Source organism: Syngnathus acus, chromosome 9, assembly GCF_901709675.1.
Source record: "Syngnathus acus chromosome 9, fSynAcu1.2, whole genome shotgun sequence".
Classification (NCBI taxonomy): Eukaryota; Metazoa; Chordata; class Actinopteri; order Syngnathiformes; family Syngnathidae; genus Syngnathus; species Syngnathus acus.
Window position 1 is genome coordinate 17,463,145 of NC_051094.1, and position 22,674 is coordinate 17,485,818.

General features: G+C 44.1%; 1 protein-coding gene across 1 annotated transcript in view; it reads left to right on the top strand.

Moving 5' to 3' along the window:
- Positions 1–8,046, top strand: part of nelfb (negative elongation factor complex member B) — a 34,051-nt gene extending 26,005 nt beyond the window's left edge. The window contains exons 10-13 of the mRNA XM_037259483.1: positions 2,564–2,670; positions 3,561–3,702; positions 3,842–3,950; positions 7,749–8,046. Coding sequence (XP_037115378.1) covers positions 2,564–2,670; positions 3,561–3,702; positions 3,842–3,950; positions 7,749–7,907 — 517 coding nt within the window. The 3' untranslated portion in view covers positions 7,908–8,046. The remainder of the gene's footprint in view (positions 1–2,563; positions 2,671–3,560; positions 3,703–3,841; positions 3,951–7,748) is intronic.
- Positions 8,047–22,674: the final 14,628 nt, after the last annotated feature.

Below are 22,674 nucleotides of genomic sequence, written 5' to 3' on the forward strand. Positions count from 1 at the left end.
GTCCTAAAATCTGGGGTGCGCATTATACATGGGTACAATTTTTTTTTTTTCCTTTTTGTTTTTTTTTTGTGAAGAAAATCATGGTACAACAATTTTTGAAGAAAATCTTGTCACGGATGGTTCTTTACAACGTCACTTTCCTCTCTTTTCATTTTAACCCAACTGATCGCGGTGGTGCCTTTCTGGGCAGTCGGAGAAATCAACGCCAACAAAAAAATTACATCCAGCCTAGTTAAGAAATCACCAGAAAGATCACCATGACAATTGTGAATAATAAATAAAAAATTATTATATATATTATATATATTATTATTATAATAATAAATAATTGTGATAAATAACTGGAACATCACTCAAATATTGGGGATCCCGTTGAGAGTCTCACATATTTCTTCGCTATCGAGTTTGCTACTGCATGCGCAGTGATACTGACCGGCAGAATAACATCCGGTTGTTCCCAAAGATGATCTTTTTTCTGAAATTATTTTATGTTTACGGACTTAAGTAACCCGGCCGGGTCATACCAAAGACTATAAAAATGGGACCCATTGCCTCCCTGCTTGGCACTCAGCATTAAGGGTTGGAATTGGGGGGTTAGATCACCAAATGATTCCCGAGCGCGGTGCCGCTGCTGCTCACTGCTCCCCTCTCCCCCAGGGGATGGATCAAAATCACACGGGGATGGGTCAAATGCAGAGGACAAATTTCACCACACCCAGACGCGTGTGTGACGATCATTGGGACTTTAAAAAAAAAAAAAAAAATTTCTTTTTAAAAAAACAAAAGAAAAAAGTCAAAATTTGGGTGCGTATTATACATGGGTACAGGCTTTTTTCCAGCATCGACATGCCATTTTTAGGGTGCGTATTATACATGGGGGCGCATTATACATGGAAAAAAACGGTATTTTGTAATGTTGAAGTGTAAAACCCGTATCTCGCTGAACCTCGAGTGTTTGCGCACATAGTGAATGCTTTTTTGTGTCAGGCACCCTAAAAGGTTGCAAATAATTGCAAAAGGTTACAATTTTTCAGTTCAAAATTTCTCTCCGAAAAGAAAACCTGCTGACGACCATTAAAACTGTTGACGAATGTCTTTGAGACCATTTGCGACCTTAAACGAATCATGATGAAATAGGAGCATTACTAACACTAAATAACCTAATATAATATACAGTGGAGCCTCGGTTTTCGACCACAATCCGTTCCAGAAGGCTGTTCGAGAAGTGAATCGTTCGAATTCCGAATCATGTTTTCCCATTACAAATAATGGAAAAAAATAAAATAAATAATAAAATAAAGTCCCAATGATCGTCACACATACATCTGGGTGTGGTGAAATTTGTCCTCTGCATTTAACCCATCCCCGTGTGATTTTGATCCATCCCCAGGGGGAGAGGGGAGCAGTGAGCAGCAGCGGTGCCGTGCTCGGGAATCATTTGGTGATCGAACCCCCCAATCTGTTCCAAGCAAAAAAAAAAAAAAGCCTGTTTTAAGCATTTTTTCATTTGCGCATTTTTGTCCGATCGCGCAACTGCAGCGCACCGCCGAACGCGCAACGTAGCGCGCCGCCGACCGCGCAACTGCACCGTGCTGGTCGCATTATTGTGACAGAGCGGTCGCTAAAATTTTGAAAATATTTTTAAAGTCCTAATGGACTTACCAAAATTTAAGTGGACCTCAGTGCGCAGGGAGCTTAATTTGGTCCGATCGCGCAACCGCAGCGCGCCGGGCGCTCACTGTCGCATTGCTTTAGGAGCGTCTTTGTGTTTTAGGATGGCTTTACTGCTCCCACTTTCTTCCTTTGGAGGCATGATTAGAGTTGATGCAATCCTCAGAGTAACGAGAATGTAATAACGAATGGAGTCAGTTGGCATGCGGGTCCTCTCGGCTCATCTCGCGAGGTTCGACTACCGAATTTCGTCCGAAATCCGAAGCAAAAAAATCTCGGATTTTTTGTTCGAATACCGATTTGTTCGAGACCCGGGACGTTCAAAAACCGAGGCTCCACTGTATATATACATAATACTCAGTGAGTAGGTACTATTTGTGAGTCTTCAGTCAGATAGAAAATTAAAGGGGAACATTGGTCAGCAGTGTTTCACCGATGGCCCACTGAACTGAGTGGACGTGGACAGTGGGGCAATGACCCCAAAATTATTTGACCATGAAAGCATGTGTATTGCCTAGAAGGAACCAGAGGGCTTCCACTGAAGACAAATTCGACAAAGTGCAGAAAATGATCCAGCCGAGATTTCTTTTCTTTAGGTATTATATTTTGTTCAGGTGTTTGGTTTTTCAGCTTTTGTTTCCCTGTTTTGGGTTTCTGCCAGGCATTTTCATTTTAGTGGATCTCTTAAAGTCTGCTCTTGTACCCAGCCCTCAACAAATGATTTGGTTTTGAACAAACTGGTTATGTCAGAAGGTAAAAAAAAAAAGCGTAAAACAATACCAAGAGCTATTTAACTTCCCTCAATTTATGTCTAACGTGCCTTGCACACTTGATTTAAACATTTGTTTTTAAAATTCAGCCTTTGTCACATTTTTGGTTGGATCTGTCTCAGATACCTGCAGGAGAACAGAGTGGCCTGTGAAATGGGTCTCTATTACATTCTTCACATTGCCAAGCTGAGAAACAAGAATGCCTTACAAAGGTTGCTACCTGCCCTAGGTGAGAATCCACCATGTTTTTTCAAAGTAGAGAACCGGAGCACACACCATTGCTCATTGATTCCCTGAAGATACAAATATCAGTTAAAAACTACAACGCTTACAGTGTGCAAATCTCTGTCATGTGTCAATTTAATCTACAGTGCCATGTTAGGAACGGATGTGAAGTTATTGACTGGGTTGTCCCTTAAACCCATCGTTTGCTATTGAGTGTTATATCAGATTCCTTACCTCCCCTACTTTTAACAATTTCAGCTCATTTGTGTCTAGTGTGTGAGAGAGGGAGACATGTAAAACATGCAGGACAGTGCCCCCCCCCCTCCGTTCTAAACACACATCACATTCAAACTGTTGGTAAATGTGAATCAACATACACCTGCCACCATTTAAAGTGCCTCTGATTGACAGTAATGGTGGGAAAGGTTTTAAAATCATATTTTGTATTTCACAAAAATCTGGCATTTGAACATGGTACTGTAGACTTTTTCTATCAATTGCACGAAATGCCTTGAATATAAAGAAAAATATTGTCATAAGCAGGGATTGGAGAGTACCGATACCCATACCAGCCTTATTTCAAGGTGTCGTATCTTGGGGCCATTTTATAATTAGGAATTAGAAACTAGAAATTAGAAGAATAGACAATTGCCATAAATTTAATGTTGTTTTAATTAGGGAAATTGGTATTCAGTGTTGTGATACATACGTTTTCATTTAAATTATCTGTCACTGTTTTTGGGGGGAAATGTATGTCAAATGTACTAGTGGTATCGGTACTTAGTGTCAGTGACTACTCGAGAATTGAGTACTCGTACTGGGTTTGGTCAAAAAAAAAAAAAAAGTGGTATCGAACAAACCTTTTCATAACATTTCTGTCTTCTTTCCCTTCAGTGGAGACTTACAATGACATGGCTTTTGGTGACATTTTCCTTCACTTGCTTACTGGACACCTCACATTGCTCTCGGATGAGTTTGGAGGAGATGAATTTTGTTCGGTTGTTTTTGATGGCTTCCTATTGACGACTTTTTCCAGGTTTGGTTTTCTTACCTGATAATGGAATGTTGTCCTGTCTTGAATTTCCCATTGAACAATTGCAAAAATAAACTTGTTACCTGTTCTGGTACATTTCTTGACATTTGAATTAAAGTCGCTTTTTTCTTGCATTTAACAGTAAAGAGAATGTTCACAGACATAGTCTACGTATGCTGCTGCACCTGCACCACAAGGTGTTGCCTTCATATATGGAAACGCTGATGAAAACACTGGAACCGCCTAAACAGGTTAGTTTACGTTTTCAATCAATTTCTGAGTTATGTGGGGGCCACTTTGAGTTTGGTCCATGAGATTGAAGTACTAATATCCATCTGTGGGGCCATTAATACAGAATCATTCATTCTTTTAATAGCTTTGTCCAATTTAGATGTATAGTAATCGCCAAAAGTATTGGAACAGCAAGATCAATGCCTTTGTTTCTCTTGTACACTGAATACATTTCAGTTTCAGGCGAATATGAGAAAAAAATTCTGAATTTGTGTTAAACAACTTTTATTTTTCAAGTGAGCTAAATGATTGGAACACATAACTGATGGGTATTTCTGATTGTTCAGGTGCTGTTTTTGGCTTTGGGTTTCACCTGTGAAAACTGCATTTGCTGTTAATCAAAAATGAATGCCAGAGAGCCTTTGTGAGCAAAGAAACCTATTTTGAAACTGAGAAAAGAGCAACAATCGATCAGAGATATTAAACTCACATGGTGCAGTCAATAAATACAGTTTGGTATGTCCTGAAAAAGAAAATTTACAGGTGCACTTAGCGACATATATCGAACAGGTTGGCAAAGTTAATCAACAGCAATCGATGACAGAAACATTGGCCAATGCTTACAAATAAATGCATAGGTACTCTATGCACAAGTAGACTATATGCACAAAATTGAGGCTTATTTATATTGCCCGGGCGCGCGAAGACAACTGCCGCGTTGCATCACGTGACCAACGTATTGCGTCGCGCAGAACCTCTGCGACCAGTCTGCAACACACGATGCGCACACATTAAAAATCGTTTCTCCAGTAATGTCCGTAATGGGGCTTCCCCCGGCTCCATTCCACAAGCCCCTCAAATCGTAATTTATTCGCCACCACGGAGGATTGAATCCGCACAGCGCAGCTTGTTGCTGGTACCGCCGCTGCCGCCGCTGGCAAGCAATCTAGGTTGAAGTCGGCAGTGTGGTATGTGCGTGTGGCCTATAAAATCAAAAATTCCAAAGAGTAATCCAAAAGGACGCATCCGCTTTCCCGACTTTAAAGGTAGAAATCCATAACAGCGCTCTCGGCTCGAGTGGTTGAAACTTGGTAATGCACTTCAGGCTTAAATGGGTTAATTAATCACAAATCCTGTGATTAATTCGATATTTCTTAATCACCTGACAGCAGTAGTATACAGGTAAATATATTATAAACATACATTAAGAGTGTAACAATAAACTAAATCGCGGGTTTGTGCATACGGTTTTTGGTTTGGCTGAAGTTTTCGCTTTACATTTTGTTCAGTAAACTGATTCTTGGAAAATTATTAATAAACATTATTTGTTGTTATTGTAACATTATTTATATATAATGGATTGATGGTCAAATTTTTTTTTCCACTGCTCAAGCGTTTCTCTGGAGCAGGGGTCATCAACACGGTGCCCACGGACACCAGGTCGCCCGTGAGGACCGCATGAGTCGCCCGCAGGACTGTTCTAAAAATAGCTCAAATAGCGGCACTTGTCAGTGAGCTGCATCTTTTTATTTTACAGTCAAACCTCGGTTTTCGAACGTCCCGGTTCTCGAACAAATCGGAATTCGAACAAAAAATTCGAGATTTTTTTGCTTCGGACGTTGGACGAAACCTCACGAGATGAGCCGGGAGGACCCGAGAAAACCCGACCGCGCGGCCCGGATGCCGACTGACTCCGTTGTTATTGTATTTTCGTTACTTTGAGGATTGTATTAACCCCTAATCATGCCTCCAAAGAAAGCAAGTGGGAGCAGTAAAGCCATCCTAAAACACAAAGAAGCTCTTTAAGCAATGCGACAGTGAGCGCCCAGCGCGCTGCGGTTGCGCGATCGGACCAAATTAAGCTCCCTGCGCACTGAGGTCCACTTAAATTTTGGAAAGTCCATCAGGACTGTAAAAATATTTTCTAAATTTTAGCGACGGCTCTGTTACAATAATGCGACCAGCGCGGTGCAGTTGCGCGGTCGGCGACGCGCTACTGTTGCGCGTTCGGCGGTGCGCTGCAGTTGCGCGATCGGACAAAATTAAGCTCCCTGCGCACTTAGGTCCACTTAAATTTTGGAAAGTACATCAGGACTTTAAAACTATTTTCTAAATTTCAGCGACGGCTCTGTCACAATAATGCGACCAGCGCGGTGCAGTTGCGCGGTGAGCGACGCGCTACGGTTGTGCGTTCGGCGGTGCGCTGCAGTTGCGCGATCGGACAAATATGCACAAATGAAACATTGCTTAAAAAAGGCGTGTTTTGTCTTGAAACGGATTAAAATTGTTTCCATTATTTGTAATGGGAAAAATAGATTCGGAATTTGACCGATTCGCTTCTCGAACCGCCTTCTGGAACGAATTGTGGTCAAAAACCAAGGTTTGACTGTATTTTTGCTATTCTTGTTAAAATCACACTTACATGTGAACTGGAAATGACGATTATAACACATAGTGAAAGCCAAATTGAGCAAATTGGCTATTTCAGAAGTGTGTGTCAAACTGGTAGCCCTTTGCCTTAATCAGTACCCAGGAAGTAGCTCTCAGTTTAAGAAAGGTTGGTGACCCCTGCTCTGGAGTATATGTTGCATTTTGATCTCATTTCTTGTAACTTGCAGAAAAGTTTTTATTTTTAGTTAAATTTTTAGTTTGACCTTAACTACAGTCCCGCGTCACATTGTGGCCAAAGGTAGAATCCGCGTCAGTTATTGTGGCTTTTGGTTTTGTAAGTACCGTAATTTCTGGACTATAAGCCATACATAAACCGCACCAGATAGAATTAGGGGAAAATCTTGTTTGTTCATATATAAGACACACCGGACTATAAGATGCAGGTGTTTTAAAGTTGATTTACGATTTATAAGAGAATATACACAAAGAAGATTGTCAGGAAAAAGATGGTTCTTTGGGGACGCATACCTTTTATTAACATAACGTTTATTGACTGAGATGAAGGAGCCCTGCAAACATAAAAACATGCATACATCTCAGTGATGACCATAATAAACCTAATGTGCAGGAAACACTAGCAACACACAACTAATAATAAATAGAATGGGACCATTTACAGGGGTAAAGTTGGCGATGCGATATGAGCCACACATAAAGCTCCGGAGAAGATATGACTCGGAAAAAAATACTGAAAAGCGTGATGCAAGAAGATGTCATCAACAACACCTCAATGCCCTCTAGTGGCCAGAGGAAACCTCTACAGTAACGGCAGCAGCTCTATCTCCTTCGTTAAGAGCCAAATCGACTGCCTTTAACTTAAGAGTGGCATCTTTTGTCCCCCATAATGAGGGTTTGTGTATAAAAGCTTCCTTTCTCCAGTGATATCCGTTTTAATCTCATTTTGTCTCTTGTTCGTGTCAATTGTGCGGCACTATTTGCCTGGCAGCACCACTCTTTTCCCCAGTGACCGTGTGTCTGGTCACATATCCTTCCGCCAAGCCAAGCGGTGCCGCACAATAGCGGTCCACAACCTTTTTACTAACGAGTGTATTAGACATCACGAAAACTCCATAGATATGTTGCACCAGACTACAAGCCGCAGGGTTCAAAGTTTGTGCAAAAAGTAGCTTATAGTCCGGAAAATACGGTAGTGCTTGACTTCTTTTTTTGTCTTCTCAGATAAATTATCAAAAGAAACATGATTATCAAACATCATGTTCAGGTGAACTTTGTTTCACCGAAATGTGCTTGTTCACTTGTGTGTTTGCCAAACGGTTTTTAATCTACCTCGGAATGGAAACAAAATATAAGACGCATTAAATTGGTTAACTAACATTTATTATTATAATATTGGTTGATAATTATAGAGCAGCGATCCAGTGAAGGAGCTATACAGCCAACTCATAGAGAAGCTTGAGGCACAGAAGAAGAGTCCTCCTGTGCCAGGGGAAACTCCATCCCTGGATCTCAGCCTGCATCCCGTCAATGTTCCCACCACTGCCTCTACTCCGACTACACCTCTGTGACATAGAAGACGCATGGAAGCATTTCAATTGAGAGTGAATGTATATATAGCGACGTGTTGACTTGGAAATATACATTTAAGCTTTGGAGTTTTAAATGTTTATTTGCATGATCATTTCTATTAAGATTTCATTGTATGAATGTTTCAGAAGGTTTTTTCAGCTTTTGAATTTCTGCTTTGTCTCCAGCTATTTTGTATTCAAGGGGGAAACCAGAGCTCTTTGCATCCTACCCCTATCCTACCCCATCTCAAATGATATAAGCTGATTCTGATATTTTCATATTAGCTGTTTTGTATTTATGCGTTTCAGTAGAGCAGGGGTCTCAAACTCCAGTCCTCGGGGGCCGCATTCCTACATGTTTTCCAAGTTTCCCTCGTTAAACACACCTGATTCAAATGATCAGTTCATCCTCACGTTCTGCAGGAGCCTGATAATTGAATCAGGTGTGTTTAACGAGGGAAACTTGGAAAACATGTCGGAATCCGGCCCCCGAGGACTGGAGTTTGAGACCCCTGCAGTAGAGTTACCACTCACCAGTGTACAAAATGTGAATAAATTGCAACACATTTTGAGTGAGTAGTGTTATTGATAGGATTACATTGCCAGAGTAGACAATAAACAATGTCTCTTGAAGAATTATCTGCCAACAGTATGCAGTGTTGCAAATAATTTTTTATGTACCTACAATGCATCCAAAAAGTATTCACGGCATTTCATGTTTTCCAAAATTTATGTTTAAAGCCTTATTCCAAAATGAAATGACAAAATAATTTCCCCATTTTAAAATGCGACACTTAACACACCTCACTCTGTCAGCTTTGTGTCTAAACGGAAGCAAGCTCAAGCAGTACCTCTCTTTCCAGGTTAAGACACTTTTTTGTGAACTTAGTGAATGTTGTTTTCTTGTCAAGGTTCCTAAAATGTTGCAAACAGTTTTTCTTATTGCAGCGACTTTTAACATGTTCAAAACATCTTCGCGACAAAAGCATCTGGTGACTCCAGCATAACATTGCTCGTTCGCCAACATGCAGATTTAGCTACTGTATGCACCATGGATGTAAACTAAATAAATACAAATACATTTTAATTAAATAACAGTAAAATCTCTAATGACCACTTACTTTCTTCAATACCTCCAATTCTAGTATGTAATGCATACCGTAAAATCAGTTTTGAAACTTAAAGGCATATATCACTGAGCTGCAAAATTTTGGGTGTGCACACATAGTGAATAATTTCTTCAGCGTTGGCCCAAAATCGCAAATAGTCGCAGAAATGTTCACTGAAAATTTTCATAATCTCTAACAATTGTATCGCTGCAAAGAAAATTTGATGGTGACAAGAACTGTTCACAATCATTACAACTGTTTCTGATTGTCTGGCTGTGTTGTAATGGAGTGAGAAAGAGGTAGAATTTTACAACTAGTGTACAATATCCTGTCACACTATTGTGTGTTCACCAGGCTACAATTGGTAATTATACTTAATTCCACTATTGTGACAAGTTGAAGGTTTAGTTTTTTAATTTGAGAATCCCCACTTTTACTAGAAAGAGGTTAAAACAGTTACTCAGTGGCCTAGTGGTAGAGTGTCCGCCCTGAGACTGGAAGGTTGTGGGTTCAAACCCCAGCCGGGTCATACCAAAGACTATAAAAATGGGACCCATTGCCTCCCTGCTTGGCACTCAGCATTAAGGGTTGGAATTGGGGGGGTTAGATCACCAAATGATTCCCGAGCGCGGCGCCGCTGCTGCTCACTGCTCCCCTCTCCCCCAGGGGATGGATCAAAATCACACGGGGATGGGTCAAATGCAGAGGACAAATTTCACCACACCCAGATGTGTGTGTGACGATCATTGGGACTTTAACTTTATTATCAAACCATCTGTGTCACTCCAAATCATTAAATCCATCGATCAAATTTCTCATCCTTTGTCAACAAGGCCGCGCGTGCGGCGCTGACATCAGCCTCATCGTTGTTCCACAGATCTAGTATATAACTATATTGTAGCGTTAACGTACCAGGAAAGACGTGGGTTTGGTAAACGGCTATTTAACAAAACAAGAGTTCAAAGAGCCAACAACTACTGAACTGTAACAATAAAAACATATACAAGTTGCTACACGAAATAAAATATATCAAATAACTATAACATAAATAGTTCACCGCCACACGGCCCCAAGCACCGGCGTCGACTTCCAGGCGTGTGGCGGCGTGGACTCCCAGCTCCGGAGGTGGCACTTCCAGCCACGGAGGTGGCACTTCCAGCCACGGAGGTGGCTGGGACCTCCGTAGAGTAGGACCGGGCGTGCGTAGGAGCAGTGTCCGACCCCCATCCACCGTCCCCGTACAGCCAGCTGCCGAGCGGCGCCCCCGACTTCCAGCCACGGAGGTGGAAGAGAGCTCCGTAGAATAGGACCGGCATGCGTAAAAGCCATGTCCGAGCCCCATCCACCGTCCCCGGACAGCCACCCGGCCAAGCGCCGGCCCCTGACTTCCATCCACGGAGGTGAAAGAGAGCTCCGTAGAGTTGGACCGGGCGTGCGTAAAAGCCATAATAGTTTTTCAAACCTTCTGTGTCACTCCAAATCATTAAATCCTTCAAACTCTTCGTCCTCCGTGTCACTTACAAACAAAGCCGCTAATGATGCCGGTAGTACGTGGGGCCCTTCGTCATCTTCGTCATCCCAGGACCGAATCCTTTGTCCTTTATGATGGCGCCGCGGATGGCAGCCACGGTGAGTCGCTCTCTGTTTCTTTGTCTTATTTTGTGTGTTTTCTGTGTCCTCTGCTGTCCATCCCGGATTACTTTTACCAGAGAAGCGCTGTTAAACATCGGACAGTCTTCTTCTGGTATTTTCTCTCCTGTTCTCTCTGATTCAGACTGTTTGTCGGAGATTCTAGCCGGAGCGGCGGTGCTATACAAGCTAGCCCGACGGCGGCGCGGAAAACGAGCCGGAGCACTCGTAAAGCTGAGGCAGAGAGGGTTCCGTTCTGCCCTACCGTCAATTCATCTGGCGAATGTCCGCTCCCTGGCGAACAAGATGGACGAACTGCTGCTCCTCACTTCAAGGAACACGGACTTCAGCAGATCCGCCGCGCTGTGCTTCGTTGAAACGTGGCTCAGCGAACAAACCCCCCACCACGCCGTGGAGCTAGCGGGTTTTCGGCTAACTCGTGCAGACCGCAGCGCGGAGCTCTCCGGAAAATCAAAGGGAGGTGGTCTCTGTTTCTACATTAATGAACGTTGGTGTACTGATGTCACGGTGTTGAAAGAGTTTTGCAGCCCTCTCCTAGAAACACTTTTCATAAACTGCCGGCCGTTCTATTCACCACGGGAGTTCTCCTCAATCGTCATGGCGGCTGTTTACATTCCACCACACGCACGTGCGAGTGAAGCCACGCAGATGCTGGCTGACCAGGTAACAGACATGGAGAAACTTCTACCAAATTCACTAATCATTGTTCTGGGTGATCTTAACAGGGCGAACCTCGCACACGAACTCCCCAGATACAGACAGCACGTAACGTGTCCCACCAGAGGGGCACAGACTCTGGACCACTGCTACACCGTGATCAAGGATGCATACCACTCTGCGGCTCGTGCAGCTTTAGGACTCTCGGACCACTGTCTAGTTCATCTGATCCCGGCCTACAGTCAGAAACTAAAAACTTCTAAGCCTGTGGTGAGGACTGTGAGGAAGTGGACAGTGGAGTCAAGGCAGGACCTCCAAGCCTGCTTTGACTGCACCGATTGGGGAGTTTTCGAGGCTGCAACTTCAGACTTGCATGAACTCACTGACACTGTCACATCATACATCAGTTTTTGTGAGGATCTGTGTGTGCAGACTAAGACCTTCTGCACGTACAACAACGACAAACCTTGGTTTACACCGAACCTCAGGAGGCTGCGCAAAGTCAAGGAGGAGGCCTACAGGAGCGGCGACCGCGACCTGTTCAAGCAGACCAGAAACACACTGAACCGAGAGGTCAGGAAAGCCAGGAGGTGTTACGGGGAGACCCTGAAGAGACACCTCTCTGCCAATCCTGATCCCTCAACAGTGTGGAAAGGTCTGCAGAGCATCACGGGGTACAAGAAACGAACCCCCCGTCCTGTGGAGAGCCCAAGGCTTGCTAACCAGCTAAACAGGTTCTACTGCAGGTTTGATCGGTCCTCCCACACAACGGGACTTCCTGCAGCACAATCTACATACTCACCTCTCCCCACAACTACTCTGTCCACACCTCTATCATCGTTGTCACCCACTCTCTCTCTTGCAGAGGCCGCGCCCGCACTCCAGATCCGCGAGGAGGAAGTGCGCCAGATGTTCCGGAGAGAAAAGACCAGGAAGGCACCGGGCCCAGACGGCGTGTCACCTTCCTGCTTGAAAGTCTGCGCTGAGCAGCTGGCGCCCACCTTTGCACGGATCTTCAACCGTTCTCTGGAGCTGTGTGAGGTGCCCTCGTGCTTCAAGAGCTCCACCATCGTTCCAGTGACCAAGAAGCCCGCCATCACGGGTTTGAATGACTACAGACCTGTCGCACTGACATCTGTGGTCATGAAATCTTTCGAGAGGTTAGTGCTGAACCACCTGAAGGATGTCACGGGCCCCCTGCTTGACCCCCTCCAGTTTGCCTACCGGGCAAACAGGTCAGTGGATGATGCGGTCAACATGGGGCTGCACTACATCCTGCACCACCTGGACACCCCAGGAACGTACGCCAGGATCCTGTTCGTGGACTTCAGCTCGGCGTTTAACACCATCGCTCCTGACATCCTCCAACAGAAGCTCATCCAGCTTGCGGTGCCTGCCTCCACCTGTCAGTGGATCACCAGCTTCCTGACCAACAGGAGACAGCGTGTGAGGCTCGGGGGCATCACATCTGACACCCGGACCACCAATACTGGAGCCCCTCAGGGGTGCGTCCTCTCCCCACTGCTCTTCTCTCTCTACACCAATAATTTCTCCTCAGGTGACTCTCCTGTGAAGCTCCTGAAGTATGCAGACGACACCACTCTCATCGGACTGATCCAGGACGGTGATGAGACTGCGTACAGACAAGAGGTGGAGCGGCTGGTCCACTGGTGCAGCCAAAACCACCTGGAGCTGAACCCGCTCAAGACCGTGGAGATGACAGTGGACTTCAGGCGAGACCCTTCACCACTTTTACCCCTCACTATCCGCAGTAATACTATTCTCTCCACAGACACCTTCAAGTTCCTGGGAACCACAATCTCTCGGGACCTGAAATGGACCGGCCACATAGACTCTGTCCGGAAGAAGGCCCAGCAGAGGCTGTACTTCCTGAGACAGCTCAAGAAGTTCAACCTGCCGCGAGAGCTTCTGAAGACCTTCTACACTGCCATCATCCAGTCTGTCCTCTGCACCTCCATCACTGTCTGGTTTGGATCGGCCTCCAAACAGGACAAGCACAGACTGCAACGGACAATCAGGACTGCAGAAAAGATCATTGGAATCAACCTCCCATCTATCCAAGACTTGTACCTGTCCAGGACCAGGAAACGTGCAACGAACATCTCTACAGACCCTTCTCACCCAGGTTGCAGTCTGTTTGAACTACTCCCCTCCAGACGGCGTTATAGAGCTCGGTACGCCAAAACCAGCAGACACAGAGACAGCTTCTTCCCCCAGGCTGTTGCTCTGATGAACTCACACCACTCTTAGAGTCTCAGAGTCATTACTGTGCAATAACATCCTGCTCTTCACTTTTTTGAATTTGTCTACACTGTTTTTGCCATTTTTCACATGTCCTGAGTGTTGTTAGTCACCTAAATGTTGAACAGAGGGTGTGTTTTACCGAAGTCAAATTCCTTGTTTGGCACGCTCAAATATGGCGAATAAAAAACTCTTGAATCTTGAATCTTTATGTAAACAAGTGCAGCGCCGCGCCGCTGACGTCACTTGCAGTTCAAATTACAGTAATCCCTTGCTACATCGTGGTTCGTTTATAGCGGTTTCACTTTTTTTTAATTTTAATTTTCAGTGTAAGTCGCCAAATTATGAAAAAAAAACGCGACTTATAGTCAGAAAAATACGGTAATTATTTGAGACCAACGGATGGACCTTGGCTCTTTTAAAAACAAATGTGCAAGGAATTTGAACTGTTTTCCAGATTTGTTCATTTATGATGTGGGTCCAGGTTCCAGGCTTCAAAATTGTGTAATCTCTTTTTGGGGTTCGACAGTTCTTATCTTTGTATTCAGCCTTTTCAGGAATAAATTCCATCCACTTGTCCAAAGGAATATGAAGCTGAAATGACCGTTCAGGGTAAAAGGGGCCTGATTCCGAGCTTGCTTAACTGCTAGTTTCAGGATCAGTTTCATCATGACTGAATCCCAGAGCTGACCAGATATTGTGTCTGTTTGTTTTTACAAAGGTGTACAGAGCCTTTGCAGACATCTTCTTTTCTAACTGGTCACGCAGATCTGTCCACACAGTAGCGCTTGGAGTGGCTATGTTACCATTTTCAAGTATGGCCTCTTTTGATGAGCAGGCCCCTGACTTCCATCCACTGCAAAAATTAAATCATTGTCTACTGCTGGTTGTTTGGGCATCTAGTTGAAGGACAAATAAATATAATCAGGATTCAGTGCTTGAATAATTAAAATAACACATGCGTTTTCATTATAATTGCTATGCAGAGACGGAAAAATGATGCAAAGGGAACAATATTTTGACATCAAGATGTATTAAGCATGCTTTCTTTAGAAATTTAGTTTTCTTGGTCTGTGCAAATTACACACATCTAATATGACAATGTTAGCTAACTAGCTATTCAGACTACCTGGGGTGTTTTTAATTCTATATTGTATGAACTTGTTTTTTTTTCATTTTTTTTTACACATTTTACTTACATAGGTTGATGGTCGATGGTCACTTCCCAGAAAAAAACGCTTTCTGTCACTCACTGTTATTAAATCTTCGGAGATAGTTGTGCACTTGTCGCTTGAAAAAGTTGCACGCCTTTGTTTTTTGCCACCCTGTTGCGATATGTCTTACCGGCCTGCAGAGGTCACTTTGCATGGTAATTAGTTGGATAATACATGTGTAAGAATTGATGAGTTATCAGGATGTCAAGTGAAAAATTGTTATAATAAAATACATGACAGGGGGTTCATGAAGATGCATAATTTTAATAATGAAAATTTACAATGGCACAAACAAATGGTTAATTAACGATCCATGGAGCAAGGATTTGACATCTTTAGAAAAAAAATTCATATTAAATAAATGACAAATTGAATGATTCACTGAGCGCAAACTAAATTTTTTGCGGCACAAACGAACGGTACCATTTTGGGTCCATTTCGTAGTCAATGAGGGCTGAGTGATGTCATTGCGATATATTAAATGTTTAATATCTACGAAACCGTACCAGCACAAATGAAAGTTTTTGCAGCACAAACGAACGGTACCATTTTGGGTCCATTTGGAGGTAAATGGGGGGCTGAGTGACATCATCGCTATAAATTACAAGTGTAATATCTACGAAACCGTAGCAGCACAAACTAAAGTTTTTTGCGGCACAAACCAGCACAAACGAACTGTACCATTTTGGGTCCATTTGGAAGTTAATGAGGGGGGCTAAGTGACCTAATCGCTATAAATTAAATGTGCAATATCTACGAAACCGTAGCAGCACAAACAAAAGTTTTTGCAGCACAAACCAGCACAAACGAACGGTACCATTTTGGGTCCATTTGGAGGTAAATGGGGGGCTGAGTGACATCATCGGTATAAATTAAATGTGTAATATCTACGAAACCGTAGCAGCACAAACGAAAGTTTTTGCAGCACAAACGAAGCACAAAGGAACGGTACCATTTTGGGTTTATTTGGAGCAGATGGGGAGCTGGGTGAACTCTGGATGACCTATAAAATAATTTTTCATAACTAAAAAAAAACTTTGAAGCACAAACGAAACTTACGGCACAAACAGGCACAAACGAAAAACTATTTTCCTTGAATTTTGTGTGGGGTGGGGGGCCAACTTCACGCAGGTCTCAAACCAACATCTGTCTTGATACAAGTCGCTCGAGGGTGACAAAGTATGGTAAGTGGAGTCAACATGTCAAAACTGATTTCAGATTAGATTGTATAGGTCAAGGACGTCTTTTTGAGTTGGCATGATTTTAAATAGTTGGTATCAGTTTTGTTATTGATGTGTATGGGGTTTTCTGGCAATTCTTTTTAATATTCAAACATTCAACTGAGATTTAATGAAGATATCAGCAACATCTTTCTGAGACGTCATAATTTAGAATCGTTGAAATAATTGCATTTTCATTAACTGTTGAGTTGGCAGCTTAAGGCAATCCTTGACATTTTAAAAGGCAAGTTTTTACGATCTGGAATTAACATCGTAGATGTCTCTAAAGTCTTGTGTTAATTACGTTTTTAATGATTGAAATATTTATTCCTATACGTAATTGTGACTAGTCAAATGGACATTTAATTCAGTTCAAAGTCAAAGTCAAAGTCAGCTTTATTGTCAATCCCTTCATATGTCAAGACACACAAAGAAACCGAAATTCCGTTTCCTCTATCCCACGGTGACGAGACATACAAGTAGACGACACAAAATAAAAACAAGAAGGCACAAACAATAAATAATACACAAAAAATAACAATATAAATAAAATGAGCGATGAATAAATAATAACCCAATAACCCAATAAATAAGAGGAGCAAAACTGAGCCAGCAGACAGTAAGCACAGCGCAGAGAACAGGACGCTACGCTGAAAGGGGGAGCGAGTTCAGGATCCTAACAGCCTGGAGTATGAAGCTGTTGGAGAGTCTGGTGGTGCGGGAGCGCAGGCTCCTGTACCGCCTCCCAGAGGGCAGAAGATCAAACAAAGAGTGAGCGGGGTGACTGACATCACTCACAATCTTGGTCGCCTTGCGGGTGAGATGGGAGGTGTAAATGTCCGTCAAGGAGGGGAGAGAAGCACCAATAGTCTTACCAGCCGTTTTCACTATGCGCTGCAGGGCCTTCAAGTCGTAGTCAGTGCAGCTGCCACCCCAAACAGCAATACAGCTGGAGAGGACGCTCTCAATGGTGCCGCGGTAAAACCTAGTCATGACGGCCGGAGGAGCGCCCGCTCGCCTGAGTTTCCGAAGGAAGTACAGGCGGCGCTGGGCCTTCTTCGCCAGCGATGCGGTGTTGGTGGACCAGGAGAGATCCTCACTGATGTGCACCCCCAGGAACCTGGTGCTGCTCACTCTCTCCACCACCGCACCGTCGATGGTCAGCGGCAGGTGTTGGGCGTGACCCTTCCGGAAGTCAACAACAATCTCCTTGGTCTTGTCGACGTTCAGCAGGAGGTTGTTGTCCCTGCACCACGTGGTCAGAAGGTCAACCTCCAGCCTGTACCGAGTCTCGTCTCCCTTGGTGATGAGACCCACCAGAGTCGTGTCGTCAGCAAACTTCACTATGCGGTTGTCGCTGTAGGTGGCAGCGCAGTCATGCGTCAGGAGGGTGAAGGTCAGCGGACTGAGCACGCAGCCTTGGGGGGCCCCTGTGCTCAGCGTGATGCTGGCGGAGATTTTGTCGCCAACACGTACTACCTGTGGCCTCTGACAGAGGAAGTCCAGTAGCCAGTTGCAGAGGCAGGTACCGAGGCCCAGCTTGCCAAGTTTGCCGATGAGACGTTGTGGCACAATGGTGTTGAAGGCAGAACTGAAGTCCACAAACAGCAACCTCACATACGAGTCCCTCCCCTCCAGGTGGGTGAGGGCCGAGTGGAGGGCAGAGCAGATGGCATCCTCAGAGGACCGTTTGGCTCGGTACGCAAACTGGAAGGGGTCAATGGTGGGGGGAAGAACGGATCGGATGTGCTCCATGACAAGCCGCTCAAAGCACTTCATGATGATGGCCGTAAGTGCCACGGGGCGGTAGTCATTGAAGCAGGACGGAGCAGGATTCTTCGGCACAGGTACGATGGTGGCAGCTTTGAAAGTTTGTCGTATTGTCTCGCTTCGGACAAATGACATCCATTCTTTTTTAAATTGATGCGTATAGAATTTCTCATTCCTCCCATAAATATATTTTTAAGCCAAAATGCATTGGAGATTTTACTTGTATTTTACTGTATCCACAAATTTGTTTGTATATTTAATTGGTGCAATTCTTGTGCAATTATTGGAATCTTGTACACCAGAAATATCTCAGTAAGAAATGAATACCGTATTCTTCGGACTATAAGTCGCGTTTTTTTTCCCTAGTTTGGGTGGGGGGCGACTTATAAGTGAAACCGCAATAAACAAACCGTGATGTAGCAAGGGATTACTGTAATTTGAACTGCAAGTGACGTCAGCGGCGCGGTGCTGCGCTGCGCTTGTTTACATAAAGGACAAAGGATTCGATCACGGGATGACGAAGATGACGAACGGCCCCACGTACTACCGGCATTATTAGCGGCTTTGTTTGTAAGTGACACGGAGGATGAAGAGTTTGAAGGATTTAATTATTTGGAGTGACACAGAAGGCTTGAAAAACTATTATGGCTTTTACGCACGCCCGGTCCTACTCTACGGCGCTTTCTTTCACCTCCGTGGCTGGAAGTCAGGGGCCGGCGCTCGGCAGCTGGCTGTCCGGGGACGGTGGTTGGGGGTCGGACACTGCTCCTACGCACGCCCGGTCCTACTCTACGGAGGTCCCAGCCACCTCCGTGGCTGGAAGTGCCACCTCCGGGGATGGAAGTCCACGCCGCCACACGCCTGGAAGTCGACGCCGGTGCTTGGGGCCGTGTGGCGGTGAACTATTTATGTTATAGTTATTTGATATATTTTATTTCGTGTAGCAACTTGTATATGTTTTTATCATTACAGTTCAGTAGTTGTTGGCTCCTTGAACTCTTGTTTTGTTAAAGAGCCGTTTACCAAACCCACGTCTTTCCTGGTACTTTAACGCTACAATATAGTTACATATATACTAGATCTGTGGAATAACGACAAGGCTGACGTCAGCGGCGCACGCGCGGCGTTGTTGACAAAGGACGAGAAATCTGATCGATGGATTTAATGATTTGGAGTGACACAGATGGTTTGATAATGTTGTTTATATGATAGTTATTTGATATATACTTTATATATTGTTATATGGTTGTGTGGAATATTTAGAACTGCAACTCACGACGAGTCTTACGTCAGCGACGTGGCGCATACATAATCGTTTACATAAAGGACGATTAATGGATTTAATGAATTGGAGTGGTTTTATAAACGTGTTATCTATGTAATAGTTCTTTGACTAACTCTGAATGTTACATCAGGCCCGTTCTCAGCTCTTCGTTTGTGTTTATGTCACGTTAGCATACCTATCGTTTAGCCTGCTGTTGCTCGTTCATGTCTGTTCTTGGTGTTGGATTTTGTCCAATAAATTTTCCCCAAAATGCGACTTATACTCCGGAGCGACTTATATATGTTTTTTTTCACTTTATTGTGCATTTTATGGCTAATGCAACGTATATTCCGGAGCGACTTTTAGTCCGAAAAATACGGTATATCGAAATCAGAGGATACTGCAAGGACTGTCATGGCCTTCTCAACATTAATTGTGGCCGAGAGCCCGAAATTAACAGCCCAATCATATTGAACTGTTTCATTAAGAACAGTGACGACTCCCCACACACTGGTAGCTCAAAGCGGTTTCTATCTGGACAGTTGCGTGTGCAGGTAGCCAAGGAACTTTGTGAGGGCAGGATGGAACCACATGTATGGCGAGCATCACAGGCAAATAAACTGATGGACTTTGGAGATTCTGAGCCAAGCCACCTGCCAAATTTGGCCACCCTGCGCAAGTCAAAACAAGAGAAAAATTATTTGGCATTAGGTGACAAAAATCCAATTTTCTCATTGCAGATGTTGAAGTACAGTGCACCTCACAGTGACAGCATCAAAGACATTGGACTTGACAAGTTTTTCTGTCACTATTGGAGTCAAACAAAAATGCATGTGTACAAGACCTTAAAGAAATCTCACCCAATATTATGTGTTGATGCAACTGGCTCAATAGTTAAAAAACTGATGAGACCGAATGGCATGTCTGGCCATATCTTCCTGTATCAGGGTGTTATGACAGGGCGTACCAGCTCCAGTGTCCCAGTCGTGCAGATGCTGTCAGAGAAGCATGATGTTACTGCTATCACACAGTGGCTGAAGGAATGGATCCATGCAGGTTCACCTGTTCCTAAAGAAGTGACTTTTCTCTGGCGATTCTTGGAGCTCTAGTCAAGGCTTTTACCCCTCATCCTGATCTGAAGAGCTACATCAATAGTTAGTTAGGCCTTTTCATTCCTTTCGGAACATAGGCCATCGATGAAGAGTTTCCACTCTCGTCTGTCTTGTGCCTTTTCTCCAGCTGTTTCCATGACAGTCCCATCTTCTTGACATCCAGCTCTGTGCTCCTTCTCCAGTTGTTTTTGGGTCTCCCTCTGCTCCTTTTGCCTTGTGGGTTCCATGTTAACGCCTGTTTGGTTATAGCCGTGTTGTTTTTTCTCAGGGTATGTCCTATCCAGCTCCACTTCCTCTTCAAAACCTGTATCTCTATTGTTTCTTGTTTGGTGCGGTCCCATAGGCTGGTGTTGCTGATGCGGTTGGGCCAGAAGATCCTGGGGATGCGTCTTAGGCAGTGGTTTGTGAAGGTTTGCAGTTTAGCGGTGATGTGTTTGGTGGTCCTCCATGTTTCTGATCCATATAGCAGCACTGTTTTGACATTGGAGTCGAAGATTTTGAGTTTAGTATTGAGTGAAATGTTTTTGGTTTTCCAGATCTTATCTAATATGTTGAATGCTGTTCTTGCTTTCCCTATTCTTGATTTCACATCTTCCTCCGTTCCACCGTCCACTGCAATTACACTTCCTAGGTATGTGAATTTGTCTACCTCTTCCAGCGGGCAGCCCCTGAGATTAATGGGGTTTGTGTTTTTGTTGTTTACTCGCATTACTTAGGTTTTTGCTCCGTTTATTTTTAGTCCCAGTCCTGCTGCTGTTTTTCCGAGTAGTTGAGTTTTCTCCTGTATCTGTTGGTGGCTGTGTGAGAGTAGAGCAATATCTTCAGCAAAGTCCAGGTCTTCTAGTTGTTCTGTCAAAGTCCATTGGATGCCTGTCTTTTTATTGTGGGTAGTTTGTTTCATGATCCAGTCAATGCATAGGAGGAATAGAAAGGGGGAAGGTAGACATCCCTGTTTCACTCCAGTGAGCACGGTGAATGTTTTCTGTGTTGGTCCTTGGTGCAGCACTTGGCACTGCATGTCCTGATATGAGCTTTTGATGATGTTGATGAACTTATGGGGTATTCCGTAATGTGCCATTAAGCTCCATAATAGCTTCCGGTCTACGCTATCAAACGCCTTTTCGAAGTCTATGAAATTTACGTAAGCCGGGGTGTTCCATTCTCTCGATTGTTCTATAATGATCCTAAGGGTAGCAATTTGGTCAATACATGATCTTCCACTTCTGAAACCAGCTTGATTTTCTCTGAGCTCCTCGTCAATCCCTTTCCGTAGTCTTTCTAAGATGATGCGGCTTAGCACTTTGCTCGGTGTTGATAGCAACATGATGCCTCTGTAGTTGTTGCAGTCTCTAAGGTCTCCTTTTTTGGGGATGACAGCAATAAGCCCATCTTTCCAGTCTGCTGGTATGTTTTCTTCCTCCTCCCATATTTTCCTGATGAGTGTCTGGAGCATAGTGGTTGTAGTTTCAACATCCGCCTGTAGGGCCTCTGCTGGGATTTCATCTGGCCCTGCGGCTTTGCCACGTCGGAGCATCATGATAGCCCTCTTTACCTCAGATGTTGTTGGGGGGGCGCAATTGATTTTGAGTTGGTATGCTGCTGGTGGGATCTCTATTACTTGGTCGGGCGGTGGTTTATTCAACAGCTCGCTGAAATGCTCTGTCCACCTTTGGTGTTGTTCCTCCTTGGTGGTGAGGAGTTGTCCCTCTTTATTCCGGATTTGTGTGTTGTTCTGTCTGAACTTCCCAGCTAGTTTCCTGGTGGTCATGTAGAGTTCCTTGAGATTATTTTGTGCTGCTGCTTCCTGTGCTCCTTTAGCCAGTGCCTCAATGTAGTTTTTCTTGTCCCGTTTGGCACTTTTCCTTACGTCCTTGTTTGCTTCCTCGTAGTCCTTGTGGGCTGCGGCCTTTCTCACTCGTGTCTTGCATTTGTTTAGTGCAGGGGTTCTTAACCGGGGGTACCCAAATGCTGGGGGTATGGGACTCGATCTCTCGTAATCAGGTATTTTTTTAGTATCTCTCGTTATTTTCTTCTATTTTGTACCTATTATTGTTCACAGGTTATTTTTTTTTAGTTATGCTTATGTTCTTGTTCACTGTCGTTATGCTTGTAAGTAGTTAAAATCTGACAATCTCAAATGAACGTAAAAATCTGCAGACCTAACGATTAATCTGTAGAGTTGGCAGCACTGACAGCACAGGCAGTGGGTGTTGTGGCCATCAGCTGAGCTCTGGCGGGACCACAAGCAGCATAACTGACCACAACATCGCTGTAGCGTCAAAAAAACGTCCGACCCCTCACCCACAACATTCATATTCACGCCTCACTCCCACACCACAGCAGTTATTTTGTCCTGCATCACACTCACTACACCACAACACACTCCCCTAAGGAAAATATTAACACAGAAGGAATAATAAGGCAAGTAAATATGAGGTCAAAAGCTCTTCTTTCTTCTTTCTTGCTCTTCTTTTTAAGGTTAGGGTTAGGGTTAATAATTATTTCAACA